The following is a 15,928-nucleotide window of genomic DNA, read 5'->3' as shown; positions in this document are numbered from 1 at the left end:
CACAAATCTGATGAATCTACTACTAAAATTAACTAGCCAGTAAAATAAATTCAATGCAACATTAAACAAGAGTTGGAAAGCAACTGATTTCAGATTTCATGACCCACGTAAACTGCCTATGATCACAATTTCAAACATGGTGCATACTAGTTCAAATTTCAAATTCCCTACTATGACTCATTTTTATTAAAATGCTGACTCATGAACTTTGATTAAACACTAACGTGACCACATATGAGAATTGAAACTCGAGAATTAAGGATGCTGGACGAAAATGGATTGCCTAAATTAACCTTACGAATTACATATCTCATATCTACTTTTAACTTTCTGATTTCGAACCCACACACAACTACTCAAACTCAGAATTATAGATTAACTCACATCATCACTACTAAATATAAAGCTCTCATGATCAGAAGAAGTATCACACTACTTTAACAGTCTACAGCCTAATTAATCACACCTTGAAAATACCATTTATACAGATCTAGGAAAACCGGAAATTAACTAAACTAATAGAAACTATTATGTTAGTCCAACATGGAATTATTACAACGAATACTCAACTAAACTCATATGCATTTCTAAATATCTAACACACACTTAACGGTTCAAATGCACAAACTTATAATTAACAGTCCATCAGTACGGTTATTACAATATAATGAAAGCAGTAAATCAACAATAGGCCTCCACTTCAACAACAATAGGCCTCCACGTCATTCATTTTCAACTGGATATTTACATACATCGAGTTTCAGGACATGTACCTGGTATGTAGAACAGAAAAATGGGGTAAGCAATCAGCAACAACAAACAGCAAAATACAGCAGCAGAAAGCCCAACACAGTAGCTTCAACACCTCAATCCAGAAATCCCAGCAACACGGAGAAAACCAGTAAAAATGGAGAAGAAAAATAGTCCGAAAATCTCTCTTTGTTTTCTCTTTCTAGATTTGAACTCTCTCTGGTGTTCTTCCGCTCTCAATATTTCAGAAAATTTGGTTCTATCTTCTTTACTCTCTCCAAAATGAATTCTGCCACTGTATATCCAGTGTATCCAGAGTGTATATCGAGTATATACCGCTCTCTCCGCCCCCTTCTTTTTTCTTTTTCAGCTCCCTTAAATGGACATTCAATTAGTGCATTTTCCACTACCAACTTAACTTTTCATTTCTTTAATCCTCCACTCCATTGTCCACTTAATTATTTAATCCATTAGTGTAATCCTAACCCTACTATCCACTAGAAACTTCTTAAGTAGTTAAACCCTTGAATTACTTATATTAATCAGTTCTTATTGACACAATTAAACAAGAACTTAATACCAAACTTATTTAACTAATCCTACTTATTTTGACTGAGTGATTAACGAGATACAATTTCACTTTACAATAGCTGATATCCTAATTATACGAAACAAATCTATAAAACCAAATCTTAAAGAAACAATAGTGAACAGAAATAATTCATACCAAAGAACTGATCGAATTTCAAATGAAATTGACCAGAAAAAGAAAAAGAGACGAGGAAGACGAATATTAGAATAACACTAATGAAAATAAACAAAAACTAGGAAAGAACTCACTGGATAGGCTCGAACTTGGATTTGGTACTCTGAATCAGCCCAAAATAATACCTAACGTTTGTTCCTGATGTAGAACAAACGAACGTTATTATTTTGTGATGAAACAAGTTTGAATAAGCCCAGAAATCCAACCAAATGATCTTTCATGCATTGGTCGAAATTTTAAGGTTCTAAGGCTCGAACTCAGATTCGATATTCGAGGAGTTCTGGATACATTCGAGGGAAACTAATGATATATTGGGCCTAAGGGGGTTGTGGAGGTTGTGTGGTGTTAATTTGGGAGGGATTAGAGTCGGCGCCGCCACCGGAGAAAGTTAGGGCGGCGCTAGAGTTCATCCTTTTGAATCGATATTCGAAGGGATTCAGGCATGTTCTAAGGTAAAGGGTTACGGATCCGGGAAGAGGGGATCGAGGGGGTTCTGGGGTGTATTTTTGGGAGTGATTGGAGCCGGTGCTGCCACCGGAAGGCGGTGGGGAATGGCGGCGGCTGGTCTCTAGGGTTTGGGTGAGGAAGATGAGATGATGGGGTTATGAGGGGGGTGGGGTCTGTTTGGTCAAATATATACTGGGGTGAAATTGGATCCAGGCCGTTAGATCAAACGAGATCAACGACGTGGATCATCTGACTAATTGGAACGACGTCGTTTGAGTGATTTAAAGACCGGATCGGTCTCAGATGAAATGGGTCGGGGTCGGGTAATAGGCAAAGCTTTGGGGCCGTTCGATCAAATGAAATTGATGGCCCTGATCAAAACGTGTCCAAACGACGTCGTTTGGTTCTGGTAGGGGTGGACCGGGTATGGCAGACGGGTCTGGGCTGGTTTGGGGTGGGTTTGGACAGGTTTTGTTTTGGGCTTGGGGATCTTTTGGCCCAAATTTGATTTTCTCTCTTTTATTAACTCTTTTTCTTTTTTTTTTCTTCTTTTTCTTTCAAAAAAATTAAAACTAAAATCCTAATTAAATTATAAAACACCAAATTAACTTAAAAATACTAATTAACTCTAACTAATAATTATCACAAATAATTAAATGCCAAATTAAAAGAAAATCACACAATTTGACTAAAATTACAAAAATATGTTTTTTTTTGAATTTTCATTTTTGTAAAACACCTAATTATTAATTAATTCCAAAAAATGTAAAAATCAAATCTTAAATGCCAATGCTATATTTTTGTATTTTTAATGCATTAATAAAATTAAATATGCCCACAAATATATGCAAACAATCAAGAAAATCACACATAATTAAAGACAAGACCTAATTTTGGGAATTATTTTGGAGTAATTTGTATGAGGCAAAAATCACGTGCTCACATATGCTGCAAATGAACAACAACAAATGATAACATGTGAAAATACCACTATGAAGTTTAGAAAAAATGCATTACAAAATTACAAACAACATGACAAAAACTTAAGCATATTCAGTTTGAAGTGTTAGGCTGAAGTTTTAGCAAATAAGTTAAAAAACTTCAGCACTTTACTATGAATAAAGCTGAAGTTTTCCAAATTACAGTGCAAAAACTTTACTATAAAAAATAAGCTGAAGTTTTGGGAAATACAATTGAAAACCAATTCAAAAAACAAACTTAATAACTTACTTCATCCACAAGATCAAAGTCAGGATTCATAAGCTCGGTAAAGAGTGATTTTGCAATATCAAATCCAGCTAATCTGAATCGATTGGAATCATATTCACTAGCATCCATCTCCAACCACTCTATAAATCTTTTGATCAATCCACTATCTTGATTAACATAATAGAAGGGACACCTTCTTGTATTCTTTCCTACTTTCCAATCTTGTCCCCTGTGCTTTTTTTTATAAACTACATAAGGAGATCTCAACCAAATACTCTCCATACGAATCCTTTTCCCTTTTTTTATCTGGTTTTCCTTTTGCTTGCTCTTCCTGCTGTTCCGTCACAACTAACTGCTGCTGCTCAGCAGCAAGGGGGGAAACTACAGCTATCGTGGCAGATGCTTGACCAACTCCCTACTGTTCACGACGTTCTTGTGTCTCTTCATGAACAACAACAACAGCAGAATTACCTTCTGAATCAGTCCCTTGTGTACTACCAAGTGAAAATGAACATAAATTAAAATTGAGGATATCACTGGTGTCACACATAGGAGAACTGGAAATCTTCCTTCTCTTAGGTTTTGGAAGAAGTTCTGATGCATCAGATGAGATCTGCAAAAGCAAGGAAAATATAAACATAAATAAAACTGATAGAAAACACACATTCAAAAAAAAAAACAACAACTTGTAATTGAATTGCAGAAAATAACTACCTGGTCTAAGTGTTGCGACACAGATGATGTTTGCATTCCAACAGATCCTGTATCTTCATGCAAAAAAAAACTAAATAATACTGACTAAATTTTATAAAATAATACCAACACACTTCACACCTGTCTGTGAGACAACAGGTGTGAATATATGTATTTCTCCTTTTTCATATAGCTGCATAAGCTCACCAAATTCTTTTTGAGCTGCCTCGAGTCTTTCTGAAAAATTATTCAAAAACATAAAAAAGAAAATAAAGTATGTAAAATTTCAAACTGTAAAAAATATACTTCAATCAAATATAATAAATTCATGATCTATAGAATACCTTGACGTTTGTCTTCCGTTGTGATTTCCCTAGGCTGCATGCCTTTGTCAATATCAGCATTTACAGCTTTATTCATTTGTGAACCAACGTCGAGGAGCATTGGAGTATCCTCTGGAAGGTTTTTCTCAACTCTATCTTCATTCAATTCAGCATCATCTGAGAGTTTTTGAGTTGTGTCAATTGAAGCACAACTAGTTTCAACTTCCACTGCATATTCATAAAGAGGGTGAGTAGATCAACTAGTTTTTCTATATTTATAACATAGAAAAAATTTATACTTGTAGTGAAAATTTCACTACAGGATATTATAAAAAAATAGTTAAAACTTCAACTCTAAGAAGGCTGAAGTTAGACAGTCACAAACAAAAACTTCGATAGTTACAAAAAAAAAAATTCAGCTCTAGAGCTGAATTTCACCAGTTACAAAACAAAACATTCAGCAAAAAAACATGCTGTAGTTTTTACAAAAAACACAAACACATGAAACAAAACTTCAGCTCCAATCTAAGGTATCATTGAAATATTATAAACTTCACACTTTGTACCTGTAGTAACAATTTCTTGTGTATCACTACCTAGAAATTCTTTGCAAATAGTAATCCTGCATATCGATCATCTTTCCCAGTAGTACTAGACACATCACTCGTTTTCAGTTCTAAAGTACAAACAGGTGCTTGATATCCATCGCCAAATAAATTGCCTTTTCCAATATCACTTTCCAAAGGACAACTCGGTGCATGTTTCTCAGTGCCAAAAACTTGATCATCTGAACCTTTCTCAGTTATTAACTCTTCATCATTTCCATCTTTACTCTGTCTACAAACACTGGATTGTTCCTCTACACCTTGTTGTTGAACATGTTCATCGACTTCAACAGCCGCTTCCTTATGTGTAGCATTATCATCTGTGACTTTACACAATGTATCATGAGCATTATGTTCTTCAGTCTCAACAACTTGATTATATGCACCTTGCTTGCTTCCAATATTCTCAGTTGATAACTGTGCTTCATCATTTCCATCTCTGCTCAATCTATCAGCACTGGGACGTTCCTCTTCAAATTGTTCTTGAACATGTTGATCGCCTACAAAAGTTGTTTCCTCACGTGTAATATTTACATCTGCGACTTTATCTAATGCATTATCAACAACATTAATATTCGATGGATGTTCGTAACAGTCGTTCCCCCTATCATATTCTCGATGGTTACTCAAATCAAAATTGCCATCATCCATTCCATTTGATTTGTTGACAATCTTAAACAACTGTTCAAACTTCTCATCGAAATATTCCTAGAAAAAAATTAATAACAATGATTAATCTAAATAACATCAGCAGAAATAAAAAATCTTCTCTATAAATTAGCTTACCTTCACTTTTACAAAAACCGCATCCACAAAAGCAGACCGCTCCTCCTTTTTAAACTTATCAAAAACTTCTTTCACGATTGTGCTTCTTTCCTTTTCTACATGCCTTTAAACCTCCATCATTAATCTCTAGAATAGACACACAACAAAAATTTAGATATAGAACAAAACTTCAGCTCAAAAACATGTTGTACTTTTACAAAACACAAAACCAAAAAACTTCAGATCAAAACTTACAGAACATATTGTGTCGAGTAATTCATTATCATCAAAGTCACTTGTAGAACGGTAAGAACGACTTTGGGTACGAGATGATTCGCCAATAAAAAAAGTTTGATTCGCTTCTTTTGATCGACTCCGACTACGTGGTAATTCACCAATAACAGGAGTTCGATTCGATTCTTTTGATCGACTCAGAGTACGTGGTGATTCACCAGTTGGAGGACCCGCGTTAAGTACCTTTGAACGAATCCGGTTGCATGGTAATTGGCCAATTAAAGGCATTGAATTCAATTCCTCTTCTGTAGGAATTATATCCAATACCCTAAAGCTGCGATATATTCGTTTAATACAAAAAGGTATATTATGAGAAGAAGAAAACTAATACGTCAACATATTAACACAAAGACAAAAAAAAGTAACTTACTTCATGACTACTGAACATCTCAAAATGTCGGGAAATTTAGGCTCTCCCACACATACATAACGTAACATCCTGGGAACCTGAGGGGTATCAAGGTACTCATCCTCTCTTATATACTTCTCCCGAATATCTGGGAAGCGCTCATAGAACCAAACACATAACGGATAAGGAAATCCACCAAGTTTATACTCAGTTGCATGGAATTTGTTCTGCTTGTCTAATGCATGTTTCAGTGAGTAAATGAGCTTCTCATAAGCCACATTACCCCAAGGATATTCAGCACAAACCTTATCATCTTCAACAATAGATGCATACTCCTCCATCACAGATGACTCGGTTTTTTTCCCAAACAAAATAGACTCTACAACAAGAATTTCCATAAGCTTCACAGCATCATCATCGCTCTCGCATACGTGTATGTGATTCACAACATTCTTTGGAATTTCATTCCGAGTCAAAAAATCTCGAATATCCTTCAAAGTCACACCCTTAGACTTACCAAAATAGCGCTTCAGAATATTGCTCTCTCGATTAATTGGTTTTTTAACATTATGTGCTGTGATCCGCAAACCACACATAATGTGAAAGTCTTCAAGGATGAAGGAAACATCATGGCCAAAAATCTTGAAACTAATCGAGTCTCGATCATTCATGAATATTCGAGAAAGACACAGACAATGAACCAACTTCATGTTGCATTTGAAATTCTCCATAGCCATAATGTATCGAAATGTACCATTATGAAGCTTATCCCATTATGTAGGAGTCAAGAAAGTTGCAATTAATTTCTTCAAATCGTGGTTCCCCTTCCAGTAACTCTTAGAGTTAAACCAATCTCGAAACTCAAAATATCTTTGACCTGGTCTTGTAGGTGGAGGGGCAGGGACATAAGGACCTGGGGGTATTACAGGTAGTCTAGGTGTTTTAGGTGCATTAGCTGCTTTGCGTACTTTAGCTGCATTAGGATCTTTAGGTGCTTTAGGTGCTATCTGTTCAAAAAAAGTAAAACATACAAAAAATAACATCAGGACATTATCAAAAAAATCAGTTAAAACTTCAATCTATAAGAAGGCTGAAGTTCGATAGTTACAAAACAAAACTTCAGCTCTAAAGCTGAAGTTCGCCAGTTACAAAAACAAAAACTTCAGCTCTAGAGCTGAAGTTCGACAGTTACAAAAACAAAACCTTCAGTTCTAGAGCTGAAGTTCACCAGTAACAAAACACAAAAACTTCAGCTCACCAGTTACAAAACACAAAACATTCAGCCCCATGTTGTAGTTTTTACAAAAAACAAAACACAAATTCAAATCCAAAAATAATGCCAAAACATGAAAAAAAAACTTTAGCTCCTATCTGAGGTATCATCACTTTAATAGTATCATCTATTTAACTCTCAATTTTTTTTTTTAAAATTTGGACGTCTAATCACTGAAGAATTTATAGAATTTTCATCAACAACATAAAAACTCGTTCAAAAAACCTAGAAACACAATCGTAAAAGTAAAACTAATGCACATATCAAACTAAACACTAAGAAACTATTTAATCATAAATACATGACTATCAAAACCAAAACCAGAAAAAAACACAGAAAATCGTAAAATAAAACCCAGAAATTAATGCAATGTACATGTGATTAAATCGTAATGTGAGAACAATGACGAATAGCAGTTGAAAAATCAAAACAACAACGAAAACCCTTTGATTTCAGAAAAGAACAAATCAAAAAACACGAATAACGGGAGAGAGAGACAGTAAATGACCATCGTATACTTGGAGAGAAAGTAGTTTTTTAATGAAGAAGGGCAAAATAGTCTTTTTAAAAGACTTTTAACAAAAAAATGAGTACGGGTGCAAATAGTAAGACAAAACAGGTTAAAAAGGGGGCGCCCGTGCAATTTTTACCAAAAAAGAGTACAATCTAATCGTCGCAGGTTTGGACTTTTGGACCGCGGGTTGGGCCCATTACTCGTACCGGAATCAAAGACCCAAAGCCCAATCACACTACTCTAGGGTTTCCTTTGTATTCCACCAGCCCTCCATTCCCTTTATTTAGTGCCGTATCCTCTTCATCAATTGACAGGTTCGTTCTGGTCAGGAAGTAAAGAGCAGTCCCTTAAGTCGTAGCTGATTCACCATGAGAGCTAAGGTGCGTGGACGTGCCCATCTCTTCTTTTGTTTTTTGTTTTGTTTGTTTCTTTTCGCATTTGTATGCGGATGAATCTTGAATTTTAAGTCGGTCGATGCAGAATAACACTGCAACGACTAATGATTTATGACAGAGTGTGCGAAATTAGTGTCTCTGTGTGTGTACGTTTCTAGTTAGTGTTGTTCAGTAATGTTTTAATATTCACTTTATTTTTTTCGCACTTTTTGTTAGTTATTTCGCATGTTTATACAGATGAATCTAGATTTAAGTCGATCGATGCAGAATAACACGTAGAACTACTTACTGATTGATGAAAATGTGTGCGAAATTAGTGTGTGTACGTTTCTAGTTAGTTTCAGTAATGTTTTAATACTCACTTTATGAGTGGTCGCATTTTTTGATCTTCAGTGGAAGAAGAAGCGTATGAGGAGGTTGAAGAGGAAGCGCCGAAAGATGAGGCAGAGATCTAAGTAAAAGCCTTTTCCGCACGCCTCAGCATTCTTAGCTTTTGGCGTATCTTCTTTTGCCTTAGGTTATTGCGTCTTTTTGTTTCCTTTTTCAGAACTTTGCAGTTAATTTCTCTAGTGTTTTTTTTGCTAATGGCACCTAATGTACTGCTTTTGAGGTATATTGAAACTCTGATAGCCATTTTCGCTTTTCTTTTATGATATTTACTCCTCAATTTAGTAATCTTCACCCGATTTATTTTATTTTGTTCTTCGTAACCCTTTTTATCTTTACAGCCTCTAGTGGTCTCCATTCGCCTGCTAATTTTGTGTTATGAATATCTGGCAATTTCCACAGCAGTGTGAATTAAGATGGTTGTATTGTCAAATCAAGTTTTTTGCTGCATCTCTAGTTTAGGTTCTCGGCGTCCATGTAATATTTTGAAAATTGGCTTTTTTATTGAAAATTACGACTGTTGGATTCTTGGCTTTTTTATTTAAGCTATGCATGAGAGATTGTCCAAGCAAAAAAGTAGTGTAGTTGTGCGTGATCGTATTCGTGGCACTGGTGGGAGCAGTGCGATATCGTCAAAATGTTTATATGTTGGTGGATAAATGGGGATTGGATTTGGACTCCAAAATTTGGATAAAATCCTACTTTCTCCTCTAGTCCATTTTTTCAGCAACGAAAAGTTTACTTCTTCTAGGACATGATGATCTGGGAGTTTTGTAGGTGCCTCGAATGGTTTTGACTTGATCTATTTTATGCATTGCTTTGTCATTTTCAGGACCTAATATAATGCCTTAATTTCATCTCATAGTTTAAAACAGTTGAACATTTTTGTAAGCAAATGCCAAACAATCTTAAGCCCTTTCTGTCTAGTGATTGGTGGTGTCTGCACTGCGTTAACCCTGTAATTTAGGATCCAAAATCTTTTATGCTGAAGAGTAAATATTGCAGAAATTTTCTGACCTCTTCCTTGGTGGTTCTACTCCACTCGTTTTATATTCCATTAGGCATAAGATCTGCAAGGTGAAAGAGATTTTGTACAAAGATGTATCTGAGGATGGCACTTGATTTAAAGGGAAATTTAATAAGATGCTTTCTAATTGACCATATGGCGGTCTGCTATTTAGAATTCAAGGCTAATTTCAAATGTTTGAAGATAGCTATACGATTCAGAGAGAAATAGAGATTCGAATTTCACAGGCAATTTGTCAATTGTGTAGTTTCATCGTAGCTAGTTAACTGTTTAAAATGTCAAATTTTAAATTTAATGTAAATATGAAAAGCCTCGTTTTCTTTTAGCATGACCAGGAACACTGAGTAGAATGTTTAATAAACCGAGTGAAACTATAGCAAATAGAGCTAATAGTTCCAAAAATCCATTTTATTAAATGGTAAACAGCTTTCTAATCACTCGAAACTTGAAAGAGATCTAATACTCTCTTTGAGGCAATGAAGAAAGAGCTAGCTCGGGTGCGTGCAAGCTGGCCTCAACAACGCGGTTATCATTCTAGATAAGATAAAACCAGACTCTTGACTCATTGAGGGTTTGGTGGACGGCCGTTGGCGGAACACACCCTGGAACCCCATTCAAGCAGCTCTTTGCTAGTATCATCCTTGTGAACAATAACTTCAATGAAGCATAAACAATCCTTCTTCTCTCCAGTTGCAGTTGCAATTGCTTCTGTGAGCTCCTCTTCAGTCCTTACCTGCAATCCAGTCAGAAACAATTTGAAAACAATGGCGTATTTGTCAATGTATGGATGCGTATTTCTATACAATAACACTCACCTTCATGGTCCAGCAATTGCCTTCACCATTGTGAATAGCATCCACTAAGCCAGTGTAGTTCCAGTTCTTGATCACATTGTATGGCCCGTCATGGATTTCAACCTCAATTGTGTAACCACCATTATTAATCAAGAAAATTATGCTCTTTTGCTCACAACGGATCATTGTTGACACGTCTTGTGCAGTAACCTGTGATCCAAATACCATTTAGTTCTACACAGTAATATTGTTGTACTAACATATTGGGTGTTTTTGGTAATGACGGAAGTCATTTTCCAAGAAAGTGTTTGTCGTTTAGTACCTGAAAACTTCCATCACCGATGCAAGATATGACACGTTTTTTAGGTACAGATTGCGCATAGCCCAAGGTAGCACCAACAGACCAACCAATGGAGCCATATTGCATCTGGAATTCATACCTGCAACACGAACTTTTTTCTTCTAATGTCTGTAAATAAAATGGATACCAGGCTGATAAGCTGTTATTAGTCACATACCCACATCCTTCTGGTAACTTAAGCTTCTGGCAATTGAACCAAGAATCCCCTGTCTCAGCAATCACTGCTGTTTCATCTGAAAGCATCTTCTGTATATGCTGGAACAGAACATTTACTCTTAGTGGTTCATTAGGCTCTGATTTTAGAGGTGTTCCTTCAGGCACAAATATCCGACGATAGTTTTCATAAGCAGTTTCATTTTTCTTTATTTTCTTTGCTAGTTCAGATAGGAAATCTTTCATTAGGACACAACCAAAAGCTGGTCCATTGCCAATTACAACTCTATCAGGCTGCACGATGATCGATTTCTCTTTCTTGATCAGAAGTGAATATCCAACAGAGCTGTAGTCGTTAAAGATTGGACCAGCAAACAAGTAAGCATCAGCTGATTCAACAATTTCTGCGCAATAGGATGTGCCTACTGCACCCCAGTAAGTGCCAATGAAGTGAGGGTGTTGTTCTGCGACTAGCCCTTTTGCGGAAGGCATCACTGCCATTGCATAACCAGAAGAATCAGCCAATTCAACAAAAGCATCACAAGCTTTGGCTACTCTTAGCTTTGGCCCTCCAATCATAACTGGTTTCACTGCCTTGCTTAGAAAGGTAACTGCTGCATCCACTGCAGCTTCCAATCCCCTCTTGTTACTTAGCCTGTATCAGTAATTTAGGATTGTAAGTTACAGAACATTTTCTCATGCAGCAGTAGCAGATCCTTGACTTATCAGTGGGTTCTGCTCTTTATATTTTTTTTCACACACATATATACTCGCTGCGTCTAGTCTAGATCTGACACTGTTGAGTTCTGATTATAAGTTGAAGAAGAGATCTCATGCAGCAGTGGCGAATCTAGGATTTAGAGTCAGCTGAGATCTGCTCGTTAATTTTTTTCACACGCACTTATATAGTCCGAGCTAAACACAATGAGTTATGTCGAACCTGTTGCTTCTAGTCTAGACCCGACACTATAAAAAATAGATAATAAGGTAATGCTCATACCTAGGTGAAAGAGAAAATGGGATGGGATCCCTGCTGAAAGTTGGATGAGGAATGGCTGGCAAATTGCAACTTATACTGATGTATACTGGTTTGCTTTCTTTTAGAGCAGTGGAAATGGCTCTATCAATTTGTTCATGTGCATCATCCAAGTTGTTTACAACGGCCTAACACAAAAGCAAACAAGAAAACATAAAAATTGTTGGATATGTAAGGTATTGTATTTCTATTGGAAAAGAATTATTCAACTTTCACATATAGGACCTAAAAGTCTTTAAGATGAGTCTCGCCCATGGCTAGATTTCTCCCATTATATATTTACTGCTTATGATTAGCTTATGTATAAACATTCAATTCTACCTTTCATTACAAATTTCCAACATTGCAAGAGAATTAGATTATTAGTCTTGAAAACACATGATGATGTGATTAGATATCTGCACCACTAATGATACTGTATCATGTTTCATACAAACTCATGCTAGGATTATTTAGGAAGCTAACATTTAGCAACTTCGACGGAAAAGCAATACAAAACGATGGGAAAGACAATTATATATACGCTCACAGTTTAGAAAAAATTCTACTAATAGTATATTTTAACCTATTTGCCTCATTTACCAAGTTAATAATCTCACTTATTAGGGACAATTATCTTTTAGGTGACCGTAAGAGTACTTTTACACTATCCGTATATAGAAATTAAACTCAAACGGAAGCTAAGTATGAATTTTGTAAGATTTAAGCACGGGGGTTCAAATTAAAAGCTAGATCAGATACCTGATAACATGTAACAGTCTGAAAACATCTTAATTCTTGGCTGAAATCAGGCAATCCAATGGTATGATGCAGTATTCTATTAGTTCCATAATCATTTGTATTAGGACCTCCCACAATGCAAATAACAGGTAGGTTTTCACTGTAAGCACCAGCTATTGCATTAAGCACACTGAGCCCACCAACAGTAAACGTGACAACACATGCACCAACTCCGCGAGCTCGTGCATAGCCATCAGCAGCATATCCAGCATTGAGTTCATTGCAACAGCCAATATTCTTGAGCCTTGGTTCAGCAATGAGGTGATCAAGAAGTGTGAGATTGAAATCACCAGGCACTGAGAAAACATCTTGAATGCCAATTTCAACTAGCCTACGTGCCAAATGGCGCCCGAGAGTGGCATCGGTGTTCGCGATAACAGAAGAAGATTGAGAATCTTGGATACAGGACGTGCCTTTGGCTACTGAGCCGTCCATGTTATGAATTTTTGATGAAAAAGGAAAGGTTAAAATGGTAGTGAGAGAAGTAATGCAGAGGAAAATGGTGATGGCTAATGGTTAAGATGAGGAATATATATGTAAGAATAAAAGTCGGTATGTTCAGATTCGAAAAGGTAGGAAAATGTTGATTGAAGAACAAGGTAGTGGTTTCTCGTATTTTTCTTGGAGAGGTGGTCAGTTTTTTTCTTTTCTTTTACTGCTTCAAATATCAGGGAACCCAACACAGGGCGAATGTCTTGCCTCAATGATCGGAGTTACGGTCTAATTGTTGTACCATTTTAATTTATATCATTTAGGTGTAATATTTCAGCAGGTCATCTATATCTATATCTATATCTATATCTATATCTATATCTATATCTATATCTATACTATATTAAAATCACGAAGAATCTTAGCGAAATATTGTTCACCTTTTTATTCCCTCTTAGTGTACTTTATGTTGGATAAAATGATAAATACAAATAAATATTTATTCTTTTGAGAAAAGGTTGCCGTAAAATAAAAAGGAAACTCTTTCGCAATTAATATCCCTAATGACAGAACGTAAAAACGGAATGTTATAAAGGAAAAGAATAAGACAATAAGTAGAAACTCATTATTTAATATACATATTAAAAGGTAAATATGTATAGGTTAAAAAGGACGAATAAATATAGTAAGTAGGAAACTCATTCTTTAATATTCCAAGAGTGTAAAAAAATAAAATAAATTAATACCCAATTTTATTTTACATAAACGTTCTCTTTTAGTTTTATGGTTGGACATTGCTTTCATCAACCTATATTGTTTTACACTTCTTAAACTAGAATTTTGAAACTAAAGTCATTTAGAAAAAGGAGGAGCTGAATACTTCTATAACATAAGGCAATATTTCATATTTTTTATCAAAAATTCTTGATAGTGTTGAGGTCTGGGAAGGTAAAATTGCTTTTGTTTTGAGGTGAACTTTCTGACTTTTAAATTATTTTTGAAATTTTGTAATAATATACGTTCTTCAGTTCTGTAGTAACAAAAGTTCTTGTTTTGTACATAGCTATCAATTCAAGCAAGTAATTTAAAAGTTAAAATATTTATTTTTCGTGAGCATATAATTTGCAGTTTTATGAAGAACTTATGTATAAAAACAAGTAACTACATGAAGTTAAACAAATAATGAGCCTTAAATATTCTAGAATTGCGCAATCAAATTTCATGGAGAAAAATATAACAAATTAGAATGTTTATTTTCCGTGGACATATAATTTGTTATTTTATAAAAATAAAAAGCAATTACATGAAATTAGAAACAATGAGCCTTAAATATTTAAAAATAGAACAATTAAACTTCTTAGAGAAATATATAATAAATTTGGTATAGTTGGTAGTGTGCGTGGCTGTAACGACCCGATCGGTCGTTTTGAACTCTAGCGCATCGTTCAGCAGTTTGAGGCCATAAGTAGCTTCACATCAGGCATTATGATTTGCACGCATGGTCGGAATTGAATTTCGGGAAGTTCGGAGTTGATTTGGAGAAAATTCTCATTTCGGAAGCTTTAAGTTGAAAGAATTGACTAAAGTTTGATTTTTGAGTAAACGACCTTGGAATCGGGATTTGAAGGTTCCAATAGGTTCGTATGATGATTTTGGACTTGCGCGTATGTCCAGATCGGGTTTTGGATAACCCGTGAGCGTATCAACGCCTATTGTAGAAGTTGGCATTTTGGAAGAATTTCATAAATTTGGGTTGTAGTGCATTTCAATGTTATTGATGTCCGTTTGGAATTTCGAGTCTGGGAATAGCTTCGTATGGTAATTCTGGTGTAAAGAGCGCGCCCGAAAGTGGATTCGGAGGTCCGTAGGTCATTTTGGGGTCATTTGATGAAAGTTAGAAATTTGAAGATTTTTGAGAAGTTTGACCGGAAGCGGACTTTTTGATATAGGGGTCGGATTCCAATTCCGAAAGTTGGAGTAGGTCCGTAATATCGAATGTCACTTGTGTGCAAAATTTGAGGTCAATCGGATGTGATTTGATAGGTTTCGACATCGAATGTAGAAGTTTGAAGTTCTAAAGTTCATTAAGCTTGAATTGGGGTGCGATTCATGGTTTCGATGTTTGTTTGATGTGATTTGAGGCCTCGAGCAAGTTCGTGTCATGTTTTGGGACATGTTGGTGTGATTGGACGGGGTCCCAGGGGCCTCGGGTGTGTTTCAGATCATTTTGGGCTACTTTGGATGCAAAATCTGATATCTGGTGTTGTTCTTCACGTTCTCGAGGATACTCTCGCATTCGGGAAGAAGGATTTGGCTTCTGGGATTTTGTTCTTCGCGTTAGCGAAGAAGGAAATCTCTGTTGCACAGGTTTGAATTTAGAGGCTCATATCTCGCGATCTATAAGGAATTTGGAGATAATCCAAAAATGAAAGTTGTAGCCCTTTGTGTCTAGTTTTCAAAAAGTTAAACCATTTGTCATATGGGGTTTTGTACAAAAAGTTATGACCATTATACCAGAGGTTGTTTAAGAAGAGTTTGGGAATGGCTTTCGAGAATTTCTTTCATCGCGAACGCG

The 15,928-nt window shown here is 35.8% G+C and overlaps 1 protein-coding gene and 1 long non-coding RNA gene across 3 annotated transcripts; one reads left to right on the top strand and one right to left on the bottom strand.

The window, feature by feature from the left end:
- Window positions 1–8,206: 8,206 nt before the first annotated feature.
- Window positions 8,207–9,058, top strand: LOC107758973 (uncharacterized). The gene is made up of 2 exons (XR_001642089.2): window positions 8,207–8,368; window positions 8,777–9,058. It is a non-coding gene; the product is annotated as an uncharacterized LOC107758973 (long non-coding RNA).
- On the bottom strand, window positions 8,775–13,577 carry LOC107758965 (pyruvate decarboxylase 2-like). Of its 2 annotated transcripts, XM_016576817.2 has the most exons (6): window positions 12,883–13,569; window positions 12,106–12,269; window positions 11,110–11,760; window positions 10,914–11,031; window positions 10,613–10,801; window positions 8,775–10,530 (listed from the first exon to the last, which is right to left on the bottom strand). In XM_016576817.2, the coding sequence occupies exons 1-6, from the start codon at window positions 13,354–13,356 to the stop codon at window positions 10,360–10,362; spliced, it is 1,767 nt and encodes a 588-aa protein (XP_016432303.1). In that variant the 5' UTR covers window positions 13,357–13,569; the 3' UTR covers window positions 8,775–10,359. The 2 variants fall into 2 exon arrangements, with proteins under 2 accessions (XP_016432303.1, XP_075075658.1); XM_075219557.1 differs by having other exon boundaries at window positions 10,914–11,760; window positions 12,883–13,577.
- Window positions 13,578–15,928: the final 2,351 nt, after the last annotated feature.

The sequence above is a fragment of the Nicotiana tabacum genome, chromosome 8 (genome assembly GCF_000715075.1).
Source record: "Nicotiana tabacum cultivar K326 chromosome 8, ASM71507v2, whole genome shotgun sequence".
Lineage (NCBI taxonomy): Eukaryota > Viridiplantae > Streptophyta > Magnoliopsida > Solanales > Solanaceae > Nicotiana > Nicotiana tabacum.
Note: the sequence above shows the minus strand (reverse complement) of the source record. Positions and strands in the feature narration are given on the sequence as shown.